At 36.9% G+C, this 12,753-nt stretch overlaps 1 protein-coding gene across 1 annotated transcript; it reads right to left on the bottom strand.

Moving 5' to 3' along the window:
• Positions 1-1,036: 1,036 nt before the first annotated feature.
• Positions 1,037-2,142, bottom strand: LOC132604558 (histone H2B.11-like). The gene has a single exon (XM_060318115.1). The coding sequence runs from the start codon at positions 2,068-2,070 to the stop codon at positions 1,282-1,284; it is 789 nt and encodes a 262-aa protein (XP_060174098.1). The 5' UTR covers positions 2,071-2,142; the 3' UTR covers positions 1,037-1,281.
• Positions 2,143-12,753: the final 10,611 nt, after the last annotated feature.

Genomic DNA, 12,753 nt, shown 5'->3' with positions numbered 1-12,753 from the left:
ATTGGGTATTGGTAAAAATTGTTTTAAGTGAACAAAGTTATTAATTTACCGAGTATTTCAAATTCGTGATATACACTTGAAAAGTATACCAAATTATTTATCTCCGGGCAAGGTAAAATATCTTGGTTTTTGGTGTTTAATTTGTAATTGTCGTTAGAATGATGTATTCAATTGAGTGAAAGCTTTTTAATCTGTTTCTGCAAAGAATTAGTATATGGTAATAATAAGATTTAGAAAAGCATTACACTTCTGTGCTTTCAGCATTCCCTAATAATTCTCCTTGTACTGCTAGGCATTTTTATGTGGAACCTAGATGTTCAATTACTCTATTTTCATCACCCTTGAATGGGTGTGTTAAAATTGCGAGTTGTTCAATGATTATTTGAACAAAGTAATAAATTTATGGAGTATTTCAAATTTAATATACACATGAATTAACTTACCAATTCAATTACCTCTGAGCAAGGTGTGTTTAAAGGCTATTTTATAGTAGTTGCTGTATTGTTTTAAGTTTCGACTTAATTCTGTTTTGAAGTTAAAACTAAATCTGGTATACCTTCTTACCCTAAACTTTGTAGAAGAACATTGAAAACATTTGTACTTAGTCGATGATAAGGTGTTGTTCCTACTACCATCAAATAGTCATATTCTTTTCATCATCTCTGCTTTCCTACCAGTTTGAGGTGATCGATGGGATTTTAAATTTAAACACGAATTACCACAATCAACCAACGTTGTAGAGGATGGAGTCCCTCAAACTTTTGTATATGTACTCTAAGCTGATTGCTATTAGGTTGGAGACTTTCAATCTACATCTGGTAAACGAGGCTAAGATTTATATCCTCCTCCGTATCATTTTTGTAATTATCGTTTTTATATCTTCCTCCTTGTAATTATCATTTTTGAAAAGTCATGCCTAACTCCTCCACACCTTGATTAAAAAGAAAACCGACGTCCCTCATAGACCTCACCAGCCACAAGTAATTGCTTAAAATTTTACTAAAGGCAAGAGAGGAAAAGGAGGGGAGTAATTAGATACAACAAAGGCTGAATATTTGATAACAACGTAATCAAATACATCCGCATCGCCACACAGCGACTCTACAAGCATGCAAATAACAAAAGATCACAAAAAGAGACCGAATTTGCATGCTGTGACTTCCCAAGAAGCAAATGCACCTACAAAAGAGTAGGATAAAATGAACTAAACACAAACTAAATGTTACTTAGTAAGAAACTACACCAATACCAACAACAAAAGCGCTAATGATACTACACACTTCACTTGGACTTGCCAATACTAGAGACATAAGCAGTAACCGCTTTAGTCCCTTCAGCAATTGCATGCTTCCCTAGCTCTCCAGGCAACACCAACTTCACGGCATCCTGAATATCCACCGATGCCAACGTGGCACGGCCCGCGTACTTCGAGAGGATCGCCGCCTCATTGGCGATCCTCTCGAACATATCACCCATTAAATTATTCAATATAGTCATAGCCTTTGATGAAATTCCCTTATCAGGATGAACTTGCTTCAACACCCTAAACACATACCTTCTATACCCTTCACTGGGTCCTACTCCTCCACCCACTTTAGCTCTCTTCCTTTTCCTCTTTCCACCACCTTCTTCTCCTCCTTTTGCTTTTTGGGCCGGGTCGGGTTTCCTTTTTTGGGCCTTCTTTTGATCAGCTTCCATTTTGGGAGGTGTTGGCATCTCTTCTGGCTCTTCAGCTGGTTGCGTTTCATCTTCATCTACTTCTTGTTGTTTTTCCTGTTCCTTCTGGGCCGGGTCGGGTTTCTTTTGTTGGCCCCTTTTCTTCTGTGTTTGTGGTGTAGATGTTTCTTGAATATTAATGGTTCTCTTAGGTGTTGGTTCTTGAGAAGGTGGTGGAGTTAATATTTCAAATAATTGATTTTCTTCAGTTTGTTGACTCTGAGTCAAAGTTTGACTTTCGGTCTCAGTTTCACCGGCGATTGGAGTTACGACGACGGAGACGGTTTCTTCTACCACTTTTCGGGCGGTGAACACGGTGGCGCGTGGCCTTCCTCCACGTTTCTTTGGTGCCATGTCGGTTTTCTTTGTTTTGGTCTATGTTTTTTCCCTCTCCTTCTGTAGTGTGTTTGAAAAAGTAACGTGGAACGATAAGGTTTATGAAGCCAGGTTTTTAACTGTGGAGAGGTTTCTAGGAGAGGGACACGTGGAAGACAGGTGTTGAGGTACTGTAAGTTAAAAGATACGTGGGGTAAAAATGGAGTAAGCAACATTCCAGAGAAAGATTGAGTCCGGAACCAAAATGCTCCCTAAAAAACATTTCAAACCAAAATATTCAATAAAAAAAAAGTTATAAAATTATTCATAGCGCAGTAAAATACTGCGCTATAGCACTAATGGAGACGGAGTCGTTAAGTGCTATAGCGCAATATTTTACTGCGTTATAGATTTTTTTTTTGGTACTTCTATAACGCAGTAAAATACTGCGTTATACAAGTATCAATTTTTTTTTTCTTTCTATAACGCAGTATTTTACTGCGTTATAGAAGTACCAATTTTTTTTTTGTATAACGCAGTAAAATACTGCGTTATATAAACAGTACAAAAAAAAATTGCCCAACTTTATTTTTTGCAACACTTAGTGTTTTTTCCATACTTTGACCAATGATTAGTCGTGTGTCAAGACTCCGAAACGTCAATATTTTATATAGAACCTGATATTTTTTTCTGCGTACAATAATGTAGGCCCAATACATCAAGGATACGTAGACGTTCGGATCGTCATTTTAGGGCTTGAAAAGGTACCCGAAGTAAGTTTTGTTTGAAAAAAGATTCAGCATTGTTTTCATTTTTCTTTTAATAAATTTAAAATCGGCGACAATCCACGATATGCAATCGTGGTGAAATGTGTTGGCCGGTGGAACACAAATTCGAATATTTTGAACAGCTTATTGAGAATTAAATGGGGATGCATCTTAATTTGCATTTTGGTGGCAAACTATTATAATTAATTATTGAGGACTAGTTTATTCAACGATCTTAAATTATCCTATGCAAATTACGTAGGTGAAAAAAAATAAAAATATATCATATATAATATTCCCTCTGTTTCAATTTATGTGAACCTATTTTCTTTTTAGTCCGTGCCAAAATGAATGACCTCTTTCCTAATTTGGAAATAAATTCACTTTATGAAATGATTTACAGCCACACAAATATTCAAGACTTATTTTGAATCATAAATTTTAATTTATGTGAACCCATTTGACCGAACACGACATTTAAGATAGGTATGAAATAATGTCTATTACTCAAAAATTTGAAGCGGTATTTGATTTTAAAGAAGTTAAAGAGGCAAATAATTTTCAGTTCCACTATAGGAAAGGCATTATTTATTGCATTTCTGAGAAAATGCACTGTATTTCTCTAGCTGCTCAATCCTTATATATATCTTGAAAATAGATTCGATTTGAACTAAAGAATCGTGACAAGTTGTCAAGGGCGTCTCAACAACATTTGTGACCTAAGGTCAAACTCTAATGCAGGGCCTTCAACTTAAATCAATCACATGTGCTTGTTTGAAATTTATTTTTGTAGTTATTAGCTATGCAAAGTTGTTAACAATTTTCTTATAATTTCTTTCTTTTTATGCAACAAATTTTGACTTTTGTTAAAATTATTCAGAATTATGAAACTAACAAAAAATATATATTAAAAGTAAAAAAGCACGGCCCGTAAGTAACTATAATTTACAGTAAAAGAAACGTTATCATTACTTTTTCTGTACAAAAAACTTTATTTTTCTTTAAAAATACTTAAATAAAAAAGAGTAACACATAATTTAAATAAATTAATAACAAAAGTGGGCGCCCCATAATTATGGGGCCTAAGGCATGCCTTAGTGGCCTTGCTATGGAGTCATTTCTACAAGTTGTTACTATTAGCAATGACTTCCGGTATTTAATTGTCGCTTTATCTTACGTGAATATATGTGGGGATCGGAATTTATTTGCATGTGTCAATTACTTGGAGATCTTGAGGGAGACTTTCATTTGCACCCATATTATAAATACAGTGTGCAACATTCTAAGGCATACGATAAAATTGTAATAACGAGTCACGTTACCATTCTACATGATAGAACCCTTGTCTGGCTTAAGTTATGCTCTTGTCACATCCTATTGGTCCACAAAAAAGTTGTTCGAGGTGGAAACATTGAACATGTCTGGTTGTTTTCTAAAGAAAGATTGCCTAAATTGGCTAGTTTAAGCCGCAGATCACTATATTTTTTCTCTTCAAGGCTTCCAAATTGATCTGAAAAACAAAATCGCATCATTAAATTTACTGTACTATTGTACGTTAATACCCAAATGCATGTGTCTAAATGGAAAAATTCGGTCTCGTTGAGTCGATTTTTGCTGCCTGGATTTGATAATATCGAACCTGTAACGGACCGTACTATCATCAGTGGATTATATAGACAAACCCAAAGAAAACATATTGGGCCAGTACTACAGTCAAAAACTCTTGTCATTGCTTTTCAAATTAGTTCAGCTTACCGCTTTCTTCTTACTTCTTACTTTTAAGAATTTATAATTTTCATTTACGAGCTAACTGCCTTAGAGTTCATGTTAAACTTGATCCAGTTTATCGTAATTGATATATTGGTTAATCGCATTCTGAAAGACTCAACGGAGTAACTTAGGATGTGTTTGGTATGAAGAAATAAGTAATTTAAAAAAAAATAAAAAAAAATCTGGGTTTAAGTCATTTTTTCATTTTAAGAAGGGAAAAAGGGTTAAGTATACCCATCTACTTTAATTTATTAGTCAACTTTGCCCTACGTTAGTCAAAATAACCAAATATACCCCTCCGTTAGCAACGGAGGGCAAATATGACTAATAAACTAAAGTAGAAGGATATATTTGAACCTTTTCTCTTTTAAGAAACTATTTTCCTAGAGAAAATATTATGCAAAAACTTTAATCAATCAAACATGAAAAAGTACACACCACAAAATGTTTTCCATTTATACAAAACACACCCAGCTCATTCAAAATTTTAGCCAACATTAATTGCCGCCATTGAACTCTCGTTTAAATTTTGGTTATTGTCTAAAGGAAGCCACCTTGTGTGAGTGGGTGGCTAGGCAATCGTCCTATTTATCAATTTGTAATCACTGTTACAAACAAAAAACATTCGCGAGACTCATTGTACTTGCTCGAGGATTTAATTCTATGTTAATATAACACTTCAATTGTTGAGGTGGAAAGACTCATACTTGAAATTTTCATCTATTTTACATCAACAAGAGTTTAAATCTCACCAGATTCATACGTTATTTATGAGCATTTCCAACCAATCATAACTACGAAGCAACATATTTGACTCAACCAGTAAGGCAGTAACCAATGGTAAAAATTCAAAAATCATTATTTTTCCAGGTAAAAGCTTAGTTCGTCCAATAGTTATTTAATTGGGGAATCGAAAAAAAAAAATCCGCTCAACTTGTTCATAGTAAAGGAAACATATAATTCAACAATTTGTATACATATCGATTACATACCATAATTTCCACAGATCATTTTATTCATCACCTTCTCTTACCCCTTCCCAGAAGAAAAAACTAACACAGAAATAATATATAATCAGCTACCTATAATATTTCGTGAATAAGGAACTTAGCAAAACCCTAAAATATAAAGGGCGGTATAATTCTTATACTAATTCACATGGAATTAATTAATACTTCGCATATATAACTAATTTAAATATTTGTTAACCCAACAGAAGTCTCTTCTTGACAGCCATACCTCGAGAAAGGTCATGAGTGCATGATATGAAGAACTTCTCTAACTCTTCATTTCCACTAGCTTCAAAAAATTCATCAAACTGTGGAAATTTCCTCTTACAAAGCAATATTTTTCCCGATTTCTTCGGTGCCGGTGGAGGGCAGCTTCCAACTATCGGAATCTTGTTTTTCCGACAAGTTGGCGTTCGACACAACTCTTGTTCAGTATGACTAGAACTGTTTAGTAATATGTTTGGGTCTAATATTCCTTCTGGATTATCTTCATCGCGTCCTTTGTGAAAAAATTGATTTATAAGTTGAGGATCTGACATGAAGTATAATAAGGGATTGGAAATGGAATATTGGTAGATGAAATGATAAAAGTAGCTTAGGTTGAAAATAGATGGAGAAACAGTTTTTTTTTGGGGGGGGGGGGGGGGGTGTTCAATATTTGTCTTTTTATTTTCTTTCTTATCTTCTTGTGGGAGATTACGTCTTCTCGTTTCTCGACTAATGTTCGTTCCGTTTTCCTGATGTAGTCTTGTTTCATCAATAGTCGACTTCTCGTCTATAATGACACTGCTTTCACGTTAAGATATGACAGCCAGTATTATTTATTTAATCATTTTGTTATCCAAATGTCAGAGTAAAATGCTATTTATAAAAAAAAATACATTTTCGGGGTTCACGGTATCCAATTATTAATACTTTCCTCTGCCTCTGATATTAAATTATGGAGCCCTTCACTCTTTTTGGTGGTCAGATAAAAGCATCTATTTTATAACTTTTGGGTGATCTTTAAAGGGAAAGGAATTCGCGACTTAAGTAGTACAAAAAATAAAAAGTTGGACCAAACAAGTACAAAAAAAAAAAACATTAGTAGTATTCACGCACGAAATTCGTGCGTGAAAGGACCTATGTGCAACATTGCACTTTTTGCACTTTCACGCCCAGATTTTGTGCCTGAAAGGGGGCCACTTTCTTATTATCAATTTACGATGTGAAACAATAATAAACACTAAATATGCAAAAAATATATGTTATTTACGATAAATTTTACAACACTAATATATATACACTATCGAGGATGGGTCCCACATGTAGTATGCCGGAGACTATCCCTAGGCCTAAGGCTCATACCATCCCCACCGCCCTCGTCATCGTCTCCATCGCCCTTTTTCCTCTTAATAACCGGGCGCTCCAAGTCATGATCATCATCTCTTCGCCTGACCCGTGCTCCCTTGACTAGAACGTGCTTCTTCCTAGGATCTGGTCCCGCTGGCACACTCAGAACCTCAGGCTGAGTTAGGTCTGGTGTCTCGACCTCTACCTCGTCGAGAGTCGCCACCTCAGGCGCCGAACGATGAACCTGAAAAGTATATAATAATTAGCACCATTTATTATTTATATTGAAACATTAACGTTATTTATTTAATAGAACATGTGTGTCAACGGGCGCCTGAGTAGGCTCCTGAGATGGGTGTGGTGGTGAATATGAGGTAGTCTCCTGAATGGGTCGCTCCTGTGGACCCACAGGCGTAGAACAATGAACCTGAAATAATATATAAATAATTTAGATTTGATTTATTCTAAAACGGAACTGAAATAAAAAATAATTAATAAATTATTTTACTTTATTGTAAAAGTCAAACCTGTGTGTCGACGGCCTCCTGAGATGCCTGGGGAGAGGGCTCCTGAGCGGCCCCTGGAGCAGGAGATGCAGATGGTGCCACATCAAACACGAAGTCCTCGAACATGGAGTCGTCGAACTGCAAATGTAGGCCACCCTGTAGATCACGAACCGGCCGCTCACCCTATGGATCACGAACTGGTGGATCTGAAAGTGAAGGCCAGGGCACATAACCTGAAAAAAGGCCCGGCGTATACAGAGGTGTCTGTGAAGTCGACGGCCGGGAATGAGAAGTCGATAGGATATCTGTCGATGGACCCTCATCACCTCTGCCGGCCCTACCACCTCTGCGACGGCCACCAGCTCCTCGGCGACCACGGCCACCTGCTGCCCCAGGTGGGGCACCGGGAACACGCTCATGGAGACGCTCAAAGTCATGTGCCTGTCTCATACCAGTCTCGGCAAGCTTAATCATCCGTGCTGCATACTCCGCCGTCTCGGGGGACTCCGTACGGGCAGTGCTCTCATAGCGCATCGTCTGAACGGTCCGTACCTGGATATGTTTGCAAATATTAACAATTGAATAAATTTGTGAAGTAGTACATAAGACGATGGTTAAAGTTTAAGACTAATAAAACTTACCAGCGCCTCGTACGCTCCTGCGAGAGCTACATATCCCAGGCCATCTGGACGACGCCTAGAGGGGTTGCCAATAATGATGCGAGTGATCCGCATGTACCACTCCATGTACACATGGATGGGAGTGTCATGTCTGACCACCGCTAGGCTCACCATCCTCACATCCCAACTCTGGACCTGCTGCTGCATATGGAGTCGCCATGCATCATCGACGCCCGTACGCTCGTCCCTCGCATAGCGGTCATGCTCCCAAACCATAGCCACGGGTATATTCTATACATACCCAAACTGCCGTAACACGCGGTCGGGCGCGTGATACTCAACGATATCCATATGTATCAATGGACACCGCGACATCCACATGTGCTGACGAGCCCTACAAAACGCCGGCAGCTCATCCAAAATATGATCATACGACGTCCATATAAAAGCCTGTAAAAAGAATTGAACTAGTTAACAACAAAAGACTAAAATAATAGTTATGTGGTCTAGCGTGTGAATCCAAAATATGAACATACCGTCTGCGCCGTCATGCGGTCTAGCTGATCCCTAAACGGGAGAAGGCTATGGTGCGTCTCCACACGTCGGCGTACGCCTCGCGACCATTTCCGCGCGTATGGCATCGGGATAGTAAGATAGTCAGCGGGAGGGTCAGCTGGTATGGGCTGAAAAGGTCTCAACCTAGTCCACACCCATATCTAATATAGTCAATTAAAAAAAAATTATCAGTCATCGTTTTAAAAAAATATATTTTGTGTATAATTACACACACTTAAATATATTACCTGAAGAAGCGAGCAAAATACAGGGACCTCTACCCTCGTGCCCATAGAACATCGGCATAATCCTCGATACATGTAGCCCAGCACAGCAGCGCCCCAACTATAACATCCTATCTCAGCGAGATCGTCGATATACCGAAGATACCTCAAGCTCATATGCGAACCCGAAGTGTTCGGCAATAGGATGGCCCCAAATATGATTAGTAGGTATAGACGCGCACGTCGATCAACATCAGCCTGAGGCGTGTCCTCTCCAATCGGATGCTGCATGTCTGTGAGGCGCAAGTGAGCGTAAAGGGCCGACAACAAAAGCCGACTCTGGCCAGAAATATGACCATCCAGAGCCGCGAAACCGATGAGCCTAATCAACTCACCCCGGTAAGGCGGCAGCACAGGAGGCTCCTCAATATACAATGGGCGTCCATCAATCTGTAGCCCATAAATAACCTCCACATCCTGAAGGGTAATGGTAGCCTCACCGGTACGGAGATGAAATGTGTGCGTCTCCGGTCGCCACCTCTCAATCAATGCTGTCACTAGCGACCTATCGTGCTGTACCCGACCAACTTCGACGCACCGCTAGATACCGCCCCGACGTAGTATATCCAGGACACGAGGATGTGGGGGGCGAGCAGCTAAGATCTCCCATGCTGAGTCCCCTAACCGGGTACGGACCTGAGACTCAGGCTGCAGGTCGGATGTCCATATATGTTGCGACCTATGCTCGGGCTGAAGATACAGTAACTATCGGTCGAAGGGCCCCGGATCAAGAGGGTGGTGATCCATCTATTTTATGCATTTTAAATAAATCATTAACAAGTAGTATTAGTATTAGTTATGTAATCTTTTATCGAATATTTTATTAAAGATTGTGGTGACTCATCTGTTTTACGTATTTTAAATAAATCATTAACAAGTAATATTAGTTATGTAATCTTTTATAGAAAATTATATTAAGGGTTTTCAATCCTAAGCTACGGGTTAAGAATCCTAAACTAAGGGTTTTCATTCCTAAAATATAAAGATAAGTCAAATAATTAACAATTAATTAGCATACAATTAGTATAAATAATTAATAAATAAACAAATAACTAACTAATCAAATAATTAACAAGTTATTATCAAATATTTAATAAATAAATAATTAAGTAACTAATCAAAAAATTAATAAATTATTATCGTATATTTAACAAATAAACAATTAATTAACTAATGAAACAATTAAGAAATTATTAACAAATAAACAATTGGCTTAACAAAAATAAAATAAATAATTAGCCAGTCTAACAATTGAAATAGCTAGTCTAACAATTAATAAATACTTTAGTCGCTAATCCAACAATTAACAAATACTAAATAAACAAGCAATAAATAATTAACTAATTAACAATAGATAAACAAATAAAAAAAACGAAAAAATGGGCAGTCCCAACAGTGCACGGACTGCCCAAAAACGCAAAAGAAAAAAAAGCAAAACGAGTAATCCACCACAGCTATACAATGATCATGCTTAGGGTAATGATATATTTAACAATGTAATAGAAAATTCGTAGTGAAATATCTAGATTGAAGCTTTTTTTGAGTTTTTGAAATGTGTTATACGTCGCTCTATTCCGAAATCCAACCTTAGAAACTTGTTCCTACACTTCAATATACCAAGAATATTGAGTTTTGGATTGAAAAATAACACGAAATTACCATTTTAAGGGGGGTGGGACCACTGGAACAGGCTTTAATGACGGTGGGGAAGGGAGCAAGTCGGGTCAGGTGGGGAAGATGGGGTCAATATATGATGACCCCATTCACGCACAAAATTCGTGCGTGAAAGGCCAAAACTATGTTTTTGTAGATTGGTCCTTTCACGCACGAATTTCGTGCGTGAATACTACTTATGTACTTTTTTTTTTATATTAGTTTTGTTCAACTTTTTATTTTTTGTGCTATTTAAGTCGCGGATTCAAAGGGAAAGTGGTTTTCAAAAAAAGAAAAAGATCATGCGGTATATTTTGTTAAAATAAAATAACTTTGTATAATGATCAACAACTTATTATAAAGTATATATTATGTAATTTGTAAATCGATTTATTTCAATCCTACGTAGTCTTCATATTTCCTTCATTTTCCCGCATCTAATGCTCAAGTATTTCGTTGTTTGAAAATTGATCGATTAAGATTTTAAATTCCTCTTTATCGATTGAAGAGAGTATCGATTAGGTGTCCTTCTCTGTGATGTTCTTAACATCAATTTGATCCAAAATTTCACTTTAGACAAAGAAGTTTGGGACTACTGATATTGTGGAGTTACACATCTTAATTTATTTGAGTCGTTGAAATACTTTAATTATATCATAGTAATAAACTTATTTTTGAAAGGTTGCAAATAAAAATTAATACATTAACCGCAAGAGAAAATGGTCGGTATGTATGTACATCAACATGACTTCTAGCCAGGAGCGGAGGTAGACGTTCGGTTTGATTGAATCAGTAGCTTTTGCTCAAATAATCTTTTATATTAAGAAATTCATGAAATATGTACACATTAAAATTTAAAACTAATTATGCACTTAAAGTTGTTATATTAAATTTAGAACTCATAAAATTGAATTCTTAGCTCCTCCTGTGCTTGTGGCAAGGATTAAGTATGTGGGGATACCAGGAATCGACAAATTAAAAGCATAATCGATTTAGTGAATACCCCAAGAATACAATATGGTTCCAAATTTGAATTGTATTGCAGAATATTTGTCTTCCATTGTCGTATACTTACAAATTTCTGTTTGAGAATTTAAATTTAAGAGAGAGAAAAGCACATGCAGTAGTTTTAGCTAGGGCTGGGCATAAATACCGAAAATCGAAAAACCGAACCGAACCGAACCGAAACCTCAACAAACCGAACTGAACCGAACTAGTTTGGTGCGGTGTTTGGTGTCCATCGTCAAAAAACCGAAACCGAAATAGCCGAACCGAAGTTTGATAAAATCGAACCGAAAAACCGAACGCGCACCGAAATTTAATACATTACCCAAAAAAATTAAAATAGTCCAGGCCCATTAAGTTTAAAGCAAAAAAAACTCAATTGTAATAAGTCCTCTTTTGCATTTGTATCCCTAATTTTCCACTTCAATTGAAAAAAATCAAATATCCTTAACAAAGAAAGGTAACTAGGATGTCTCTTTAGGAATAATGTATGTCCTTTATGTGTTTTCTTAATTATTCTTACGGTATGTATATAACACCTAGTAATCATATGTCATAATTATAGTTTTCTGTTCTTGTGTATCCTGTTTGTTTGATTTTGATTTCAATTTATCAGTTTTATGTTTTATTGCTTTTGAGACTATGAGTTAGTGTCAATGGAATCGCTTCTAATATTATATTAAAAAAATCGAATTGAAAAAACCGAAACCGAACTGAACCAAACTTTAAAAAACCGAAAGAACCGAACCGAACTAGTTTGGTTCGGTGTTTGGTGTCCACCTTCAAAAAAACGAACCCGAAATAGCCAAATCGAAATTTGATAAAACCGAACCGAAAAACCGAACGACCACCTAATTTTAGCTGGCAAATAGTGTCCGCCTGATGTCACGGGCACCGTGGCTTTCTTATCTCTTTCTTCACCGATCTATTCATCTCTCTGTGGCAACTTGTCTTTATTGGGAGAATATTACAGTACGCATTGGATGCCATTTGGGAATTTGGAATTGTACACCAAATCCCAGTGCATGTTGATATAGATAGAATTGACATGGAATTTTTTCTACTTTGTATCCTTGTGCTTCGCTCCATGTTTAGCACTATCCATTTGCCTAAATTTTGATGATTCAAATTATTCGATATCTATAAAAAGGTCAGCTCGGTACACAGTGTGGATTCCAAGAAAGAGTCGGACCACAAGAGTCTATTGTACACAGTCTTAT

Source organism: Lycium barbarum, chromosome 1 (assembly GCF_019175385.1).
Source record: "Lycium barbarum isolate Lr01 chromosome 1, ASM1917538v2, whole genome shotgun sequence".
Classification (NCBI taxonomy): Eukaryota; Viridiplantae; Streptophyta; class Magnoliopsida; order Solanales; family Solanaceae; genus Lycium; species Lycium barbarum.
Note: the sequence above shows the minus strand (reverse complement) of the source record. Positions and strands in the feature narration are given on the sequence as shown.